At 33.2% G+C, this 8,893-nt stretch overlaps 2 protein-coding genes across 2 annotated transcripts; both read right to left on the reverse strand.

Moving 5' to 3' along the window:
* Positions 1-4,095: 4,095 nt before the first annotated feature.
* Positions 4,096-5,213, reverse strand: LOC148034146 (uncharacterized). The gene is made up of 4 exons (XM_087682435.1): positions 5,017-5,213; positions 4,839-4,916; positions 4,698-4,757; positions 4,096-4,450 (listed from the first exon to the last, which is right to left on the reverse strand). The coding sequence occupies exons 2-4, from the start codon at positions 4,902-4,904 to the stop codon at positions 4,181-4,183; spliced, it is 396 nt and encodes a 131-aa protein (XP_087538561.1). The 5' UTR covers positions 4,905-4,916; positions 5,017-5,213; the 3' UTR covers positions 4,096-4,180.
* A 236-nt stretch (positions 5,214-5,449) lies between these two features.
* LOC148034147 (uncharacterized) lies at positions 5,450-6,573 on the reverse strand. The gene is made up of 6 exons (XM_087681018.1): positions 6,485-6,573; positions 6,032-6,396; positions 5,864-5,941; positions 5,680-5,772; positions 5,520-5,582; positions 5,450-5,464 (listed from the first exon to the last, which is right to left on the reverse strand). Exons 2-6 carry the CDS (start codon positions 6,350-6,352, stop codon positions 5,450-5,452), a joined length of 570 nt encoding a protein of 189 aa, XP_087537144.1. The 5' UTR covers positions 6,353-6,396; positions 6,485-6,573.
* Between the last annotated feature and the right edge of the window lie 2,320 nt (positions 6,574-8,893).

Genomic DNA, 8,893 nt, shown 5'->3' on the forward strand with positions numbered 1-8,893 from the left:
ACAAGTTGCATCCTTCCACTTCTTCCATATCAGGTTGTTGAAATGTAATTAGAATTTGACCTTTGGATGTTATGGTGGAAAATGGGGCTAATTGTGTGCGTGTGCACGCGCATACATATATATGATTTTTTATTTCTTAGTTCACAAATAAATTTTATCTATTCATTATTTTTAACTAATTATTTTAAATGGTTGTGAACCCTTTGCGTGAACCCCCTTCCCTTGCCACATGTAGCACCAAGAGAATCTAGGCATGGAGCACCTAGTAGTCTTATTGTCAATAAGTGCAAAAACAAAGAAATGCTAGTGTGTGTTCTTCTCGCCAACAAAAGGATCCCCAAGTAGAAATTGAATAGTAGAGGGTTCCACTTGTGTCTTTTGCTCATTTACAGTACAAACTCAATCAATAGGTTCATCAATAACAATCTTAGTAGTAGAGGACTCCAAACCTTAAATCTTATCTTGTCTTTTCTTCTAAGGGCAAATGCTCTACAAAAGTCTCAACATTTTGTCCTCATTATCATTTGTCTTTCACATAGGTTATCATTCTCTTGCTTTGAGATGGGTTTCTTTCATGTACTAATCCCATCCATCCTTGGTATCTTGCTCAGACATCCTACACCTCATCTCCTCTCTTTGGTGCCTTGACAATGTGGTTGCTGAGGATTTCATCCTATAATGTTGCCTTGAAATTTTCAACATAGTCTGAATTGTATCTATTCCCCCCCAAGCTGTAACAAACAACCAATAAACATTTCTTCTCACTTATAGAATGTATTGAAGTGCAAATCCGTTTCAAGGTTACAATTTTATCCTTGGAGGTGCATATTGATTGAAGAAGTAGTTGGGCATTGATCATTGTACTCCATTTATAGGAGTGCATATCATCTTGTTGTGGTGTTTGCACAAGTGTTAGTTTCAACAATAGAAATATTAAAGGATTATTGTCTACTAGTAAGATCTAGACCAAGCATTACTTCCAAATCCACAAGCTAAATTGAATCTATAGATTTTGATTCAATGGCACTTGTAAATTGGATCAAATATTCTTTTACGACAATTTTACAAGAAATTTTGTTGATTACTATATTCCCTAGGAAAGATATTTTCATTCTAGAGGTTAATATGAGAAACAAAAACCTTACAAACTTGAGACTATGAAACCATTGTCGTTGATTGATAAGATCTATCTGAGCTCGAATGTTGACTCTAAGTAGTGAATTGGAGGCTTATTAGATATTAGCATGTAAAATACTTGCATTGAGTGGTAAGACAAGATAAGACATCAATTATACTCCAAGCATATGTATTCAAACCATTTAGTCAAGGCTTTGGTTGTATCCATTGGACTTCATAACCTATGTGAGAAGTGTACATCCAAAGCATGAACCATCGAGTGGCGATATTTTGGTTATTTTGACTTGAATATACAATGTGAAAAAAAAAAAGTCTAGAGCACCACGATATAAGAATGGTTGCATTACTAGAGAATGCACTAGACTCACGATGCTTCTTAGGGCTCATTGCTAGAGGAATCAACAAAGGTCCATCATCTTCACATCGACAAAATTAGGAGGATGTAAAAGCTTTTGTTATACCTATCTTGCTATCTTTTTAATGTCGCCATATCTTTGTGCATCTATCAAAATGGACAACTTGAATTATGTGCTAGAAGGACTCAATGTGGAAATCTTTTGTAGCTTACGAGGTGGTTAGTATTGTTATTCGTTGCCACTCATGTTGGAATAGTTATCTAAATTTTCTTGACAACTTTTCGCAAGGAAGCATTGGTTATTGCAAACCCAATAGCATTTTAAGCCTTTTTTATCTTTCTAAGCATTATTGCAATCTACTTGAATCTCCTTTTCTTGGACTACTGAAGAATATGCATTGTTTCTCTCTTCCTTGCATGAGAGACTTTGGCTTATGGATTTAACATTATCTATCTGCATCTCATCTTAGGATTTTGCAGCGGTTACCACATTTGAGAGGTCAATGCCTTTGCCATCCATTGTAGTTTTCATCTTTGTTACCATCATATACTAACCAAAATTTGTAACACAAATAAACCATCATGTAAGGTATTAGTAACAACCACAATGTAACAAAGCATGCACAAGGTGATAGGTTGAAAACACACCAATGTACTAGAATGTAAAGAATTCAACTCAATGTTGCCAAATGAAAACCAATTCATGATTGAAAGAATCGTGTAAAAATCAAGGAATATCATAGATCCATGGATCTTGAGAAACCAAATCTCTTTCTTCGCACTAGTTATTAGACCAATATGAGAGTGGATGTCAAATTCAAATCAATCTCATTATGCCCTTTAACTTATAGATAGGAGTAGAAAAACTACAATCTCATATTGTCCTTTGACTTGTAGATAGGAGTAGAAAAACTATAGTTTTACAAAAGGAGGTGTACCACAAACCCTTAAGTCTCACATGTGAATGCACCCATTGTTTACAAGTATCCACATGACTCCCATCAATAAACTCAAAAGGGACAAAGCAACATCTCTCTTGCTTTCTAAGTATAAAGGACACTCCAACATGTCAACAAAAGGCGTTGTTAAGCGAGCGGTGATTGAGAATAAGCCTCACTCACAACCTGATAGTGAGATGTTAAGGAATGTCAATTAGGATAATTGACTTTGTTGATGAACAACACAAACATGAAAAATGTAAAGTTTTACAAACACCACACAAGCCACACGCAAAACCCAAGAGTCAACAATGCCTCTTGTAGCTCAAAAACACATTCCAAAGGTAGAGCATCACACACACCTTGCGCAATGTTCGAAAACACAAACTTTGAAAAAAAATCAATTGTACTATATTCTCGTACCTCATAAAACCTTCTTACAACACTTAACACTTCAACATCCAAGTTCTCGATCAACACAACAAGGCTCCATGCTCTTACGTGTGACCCTCCACTCTCCTCCCCTCGTACAAGTTTCAATTTGAATTCCAAGGTAGGGCAAGAGCCCTTAAAACATCTTCTACCCTCCTTAAATAGGATTTTCTCACACGCGGAGCTTTTGAAATCTTTTGGCGTTTTGATCATTTTATGCCCTTGAAATAAAGCTTAGGCGTTTTCCCAATGCAAAAGCTTAAGGTTTTAAGCTTTTTAAACTTTTCTTTCATTCCAAAAAATGCTGAAGTCGCCACCCTGCCCGCGTCTTCAGAAAGCCGCCGCCACGTCGTCTGCGTTCGTGCCAATCGCCATCATTCTTAATCAACATTCTTTAATCGCATTACCGCTTGTATTCATCTCGACAATGAATCAATAATGCGCGTACGCACGGTGCACAATCGGAAATCCGTCAAAAACCATAATAGCTGAATCAAATCCATCGCAAAAACTAAAACACGGTTCTTGATAGCAATCTCGGTCGAGATGAAGGCACAAGGAACTTTCAATCGATCCCCATATAGGAAAAAAAGAGAATTCCCCATGGAATTCCCTAGTTGAAAATACATATAAGTGGGGAAAGTAAAAACTAGGGAAAATGGGACATTTCCTAGTGAGAATAAGTAGGGAATCACATAAGACCTTTTCTATGTAGGAAATATTTCCTACATAGGGAATTCCTATGTAGGAAATATTTCATACATAGGAAAACACAGAATTTTCTATGTAGGGAATAATTCCTATATAAGAGATATTCCATATATAGGAAAAAAATTCTAGATGTGATTCCCTAGGTACTCTCACTAGGAAATCTCTCATTTTTCCTATTTTTTACATTCCCTACTTATATGTACTTTCAACTAGGGAATTCCGTGGGAATTCTCTTTTTTCCTTATCAATTTATCTACTTTGCCCTTACTCTTAGACATGCTAATGTCAAACAAGAAATTACACAATAAAATTTTGACTAGAAATTTATATAGAGAATATCATCATTTCTAAGTAAGAATCAATAACATACATCTAATGATCAAAATAGATTAAACAAATTAAGACATCAACATCTACTTCTAGCAACCAAAAGAAAAATGAAAATACTTTTAAAGGAGCATAGAACTAAAAACTAATTAAGCAACATGCGTGTCTTGAATGTTTTATCCCTTAAATCTCCAATATGTTCCAAAGTAATAAATGTTTGAGTAATTCCTCAAATCTCCAATATGTTGAAAAGCAATAAATTCTTAACTCAAAGTAGAAGTTATGCTAAAACTTCCACATCATCTAGACTAAGCACATTGCTATTTTTGTTTAATACAACTTTGCCATTTCCTAGTAGCCAATAAACAATCTCCTTAATCATATCATCACTTGTTGGCTTCTTTGTATCCTTAATCAAGACTCGAAAGCTAGCTTCAATCTTTTTGAGGTTCATGTATGTACTCTTTAAAGAAAAGTACATATCATGAATTGTAGGCACACCAAGATACTTCAAAAGTATGGTTTCCATGTTCTCTTTTGTCATATTAACCTGCATTGAATAACAAAAAGATAATAAGTAACTTATTATACTATGTATAGATAATTAAATGACACGAATTATAATATGAAAAGCCATAAATTTAACTACATGACTATTATATATATATATATATATATATAAACCATAAAGCTACCCTTTAAGCATCATTTGAAATGTTAATCTCAAAGCTATAAATTCAACTACATGACTACAATTATATATATCTAATTAAAATATAAATTAACAATAAAGTTACCCTTTGAGTATCATTTGAAATGTTAATCTCAATGCCTTGGTTTGGGAGATCTTTAAATTCCTAATTCAAATAAAATAAAAAGATTAGATTATGCTTTTCATGTATGACATAAACCAAAATATAAACATTTACATCTAGCACCTTTGGTTCTTTTTCGTTGATACTGGTACCTCGTTTCATGCTCCTTTGTTGCAAAATATCCTTCATCTTCTCACTTGGCTAGTCAACACGTAAAATAAATAGTTATATAATAAATCATATCTTTAGTTATTCACTAAACTATAACGCTATTGTTCTTTCACAAACATATATCAAATACCTTCCTCTTTCTTTGACTTTTTCGAGATGTTTCATTAATGTCATCATCTGGATTAGCCTACATTCAAAACTAAAATTAGTAATCACATTAAAAACATTTATATAGAAAAAAAAGTTACATACCTTATCATTGCTTGAACTATGGATACTTTGTTCCAGAGTTTCTTGACGTTTAGTTGAGTACATTATTTTGTCTAAACCATGTGACAATAAGTTTGAAAAGCTGGCACAATTTTCCATATCAAGTGTCTCATCTTCATTTTCAACATCCTACATTTTAAGCATGTAAAGGATAAGATACTGTTAAGAACATGAATCATATGGTTAATCTTAAATTTAATATAAAGCAAAGAATCTCATCGGATGTATAACATTGAAATTCTTCAAAGCTCTTTTCTTCCTCCACGAACATATTCATCTATGGGAAATGAAAGTTAATGTATAAGTATCTGTATAAGAGACATTCTCAAAGAAAGTTATTAGATATGAGCTCAAAAGCATTACCTGCAAGGATAAATCTGTTTGCTTGTATTGTTGTCCTTCAAAGGAGCTACTTTCTTCAAGAGGCTACATCAACAAAATAAGATCATGTGTATACATCAAATGTCTCCAAAATATATGGAATCAGGTACAAAAATGATAAACATATAAGATTATAAGATACCTTTTTCAAACCTTGTTCATTCGCAATATCATCCATGCTAGGAATGTATACATCAAGTTGATTAGAATCAATAGTAGCAACATATGGTTCACTCTGCCATCAATAGACACCCCTAAATGAGTATGGGAGAAAAAGAGCCAATCCTACACTTATGATATCAAACTTATAAATCATATCATCTTACCATTGATGATGTTATGTCATTTGATACATTTTGAAGCTTATCTATATCATCCACTCCAAGAGATGTGGATAATTCCCTCTATATGTCATAAGATTAATAGTTCAATAACTAAGAATCTACACATCAAATATTAGGAAAGCCAATTAAAAAAAGTAACAATCAACTTACCTTCTTTAAAAAATCTTTTTTCTTCAAATACTTTCTTTCATCTTGCTTTGTACCCTTCCACCAGTCATATATGTCATTCTCTCTCCATATGTACTCACATCCAGTAAACTTCAATGGTAAAATCTCATGGTGATTCTCTGATATAATTTTCATGATATACTTTTTATCCGTACTTTTATAACGTAGATCATCTGGGTTTAAGGATTCAAACCACCTACGTACTCGATGATAATTTTCGAGCATGACAGTGTGTTGACTTTTAAAGTATTCAGCCAAGAGCTTTTTTCCATAAAGTCTACCCTCTTCTCTAAATTTCAACATGGGTGGCCGATAGATATCATCATATGATGGTATGCGTATCACTCCTATTGATACTCAAGTGATCAAATATCATTAGTTAGTATAACCATTTCAAAAAATGACTCATTATCAACATAAGAAAGCTGATAATACCTGATTCTTGGCTTGAAGAAGTGTTAAGGCAAGCAATCTCAATGTCTTCCTTTCTTACATTGTCTCTTGTGTCATCTTTAGTAACTTGTTTACCTATATATACATAGAGTTAACCAAAGCTCACGATAATACAAGGTTATGAAAATTTTCAATAACACAAAAGAAAGTAATTAGATATTGTGTATCAATTTGGGTCACCAAATTTGTACAAGTTTTTTATCCTTACAGTTGGTACCTGCATCTTGACTTGAAGAAACATTATCGCAAGTAACCTTCTTATCTCCCTTTCTTACATTACCTCTTTTCCCACCTTTTGTTGTTCTTTTATCTATGTTTATATATATACACACAATTACTCAAAGTTTAAAGATATGAATAACTATGAACATTTTAAATTTGGCAAAGAGACTAATTAAAGCTAGTTAATCTCAAAATGAATCACCTAATAAAGCAAGATGTAATATATGTACAAATTTAAATTTTCAAAGTTTAGTAGAAATAAGGACATATACCTGTATCGTGATTTGAAGAGACATTAGGGCCAATGACATCCTTAGCTTTCATTGTTCCATTATCTCTTGTACCTGCATTTGTGATTTTGTTACCTTTATGTAAACATCAACAACCAAAGTTTAGAAACATAAGAGACTTATATTTTTTAAAAAGAAGTACTATATCAAACTAAATCACTTAATTCCTTAGCACTTGGATTAGAACACATAAAATAGTAATAAAATTAGGTATAAATTTAGTTATTAGAGTTAGTTACCTTTCACTTCTTCCACAACTGAATCCACAAGCCCAAGTAGTTTGGGATCCTCACTCATCATTTTTTTCAAAAGAGCCATCATCTCTAGATTAGAAGTCGACATGGCAAACCTACATAGGCATGGTAACAATAAGAAAGTATTTGCAATGTATATTTGAAAATGTATATCACATTAAGCAATACAAAACAAAAGACTTCAATAAACATACCGTCATAATGTTTGAAAATGTAAATTACATTAAGCAATACAAAACAAAAGACTTCAATAAACATACCGTCATAACATTGTTGCCTCATGCTCATGCGAACGCCACATAGTAGGTACAATCTTTCTTTTGTTGCCAATTGCAATTGCTTTTGTTTTGAGTACTTGCCATTGCTTTTTCGTGGATACACATAGCCACCAATCTTTCCAATCTTGATCCTCTATTCTCACTTTCCAAATATTTTCTTGCAAGTGTACATTAGTTAGCCATCCCACTTTTACTTGCTTCATTTCATAGTGTACTGCTCTTATAACCGCATATTTGAGGTCATTTGGCTCACATAAAACATCTAGATGAGACTTCATATAGACAACATCATTTTCCTCTAGCCAAGGAGGAATGCAACCGATGCAACCTATCTTAATCAAACGTGACCTTGGTCTCAAATCTTTTGTCTCATATGCAATGATATTGTTTCCATGTTGAAGTGGAATAAATTTGTGTAACAATGATTGTATTGGTCTAATACAATCCCATGAAAATGGAACAAAACCATTTTGCAAGACACTCATACCTGTAGTGGTATCCACAACTAGACTTTCATGGCCACTTTCAACCACAATACATTGTCTGTAGTAATAAGCTCCAAAAAATAGTTTCACTTCACCATTGCATTCAAACGAAAAAAATGATGATATGCATGCTTTCCAATGGCCAACATCTATGTCCACTCTAGAGTCTTCATCGCATCTTACCACCACTTTATCTCCCACTTTATAAACTTCTCCCTTTAGAAAAACCTTTTTATATTCTGTCACTGTTTCCACCTCTATGTTGAAGCTATGATGAACATATCTCTTTTCTTCATTAGTTGCATCTCTGCGTCTTAACTTCTTTGCTCCTATGGTTATTCCCTTTGTTAGAGCTACTCTTTTGCATGCACAATCATTAGCCTTTTCTAAAAAACTCCATATTTCTTTTGCTTTCTCCACACATGATACATGCATGAGACCTGATGCATGCCATTCTGGACATTCATCGTACCTATTAGAATCCACTAAGTATCCATCAGGTGGTAGTAAAGCTTTGTGGAGTTCTCTTGTCATCCTTTGATACGGCATAAGTCTGTCACGTTGGTCTTTTGTAATATGCATAAATATCCATGTAAAGAATCTTCGTCTTTGGTAGTTTGCATAAGAAATCTCATTATCTTTGTTATTTGTTTTGATATTGACATATACTGAGACCATACGCTCATAAATATAACACCAGAAAGCATCATGACTACCATGTCGAATAATGTCATCCAAGAATTCTCCAAAACCTACATTTAGTGAGGCAAGAAAATATATACGATTAAAGTGAAATATAATTGCTATATATATGAAAAAGTTAAGAAAATAAAAATTATTTATACCTGCAACATGTTCCAAA

Source organism: Lygodium microphyllum, chromosome 7 (assembly GCF_053477565.2).
Source record: "Lygodium microphyllum isolate KBCC chromosome 7, Lygodium_microphyllum_v1.1.10, whole genome shotgun sequence".
Taxonomy (NCBI): Eukaryota; Viridiplantae; Streptophyta; class Polypodiopsida; order Schizaeales; family Lygodiaceae; genus Lygodium; species Lygodium microphyllum.

Coding starts and splice junctions, on each gene's coding strand:
- LOC148034146 (XM_087682435.1), bottom strand. CDS start 4,904: ATGAAGGATATTTTGCAACAAAGGAGCATGAAACGAGGTACCAGTATC. Junction 4,758..4,838: donor TCAACGAAAAAGAACCAAAG/GTGCTAGATGTA, acceptor TATTTGAATTAG/GAATTTAAAGATCTCCCAAA. Junction 4,451..4,697: donor TTTCAAATGATACTCAAAGG/GTAACTTTATTG, acceptor TATTCAATGCAG/GTTAATATGACAAAAGAGAA.
- LOC148034147 (XM_087681018.1), bottom strand. CDS start 6,352: ATGTTGAAATTTAGAGAAGAGGGTAGACTTTATGGAAAAAAGCTCTTG. Junction 5,773..5,863: donor ATGACATAACATCATCAATG/GTAAGATGATAT, acceptor TATTGATGGCAG/AGTGAACCATATGTTGCTAC. Junction 5,583..5,679: donor ATGAACAAGGTTTGAAAAAG/GTATCTTATAAT, acceptor TTGTTGATGTAG/CCTCTTGAAGAAAGTAGCTC.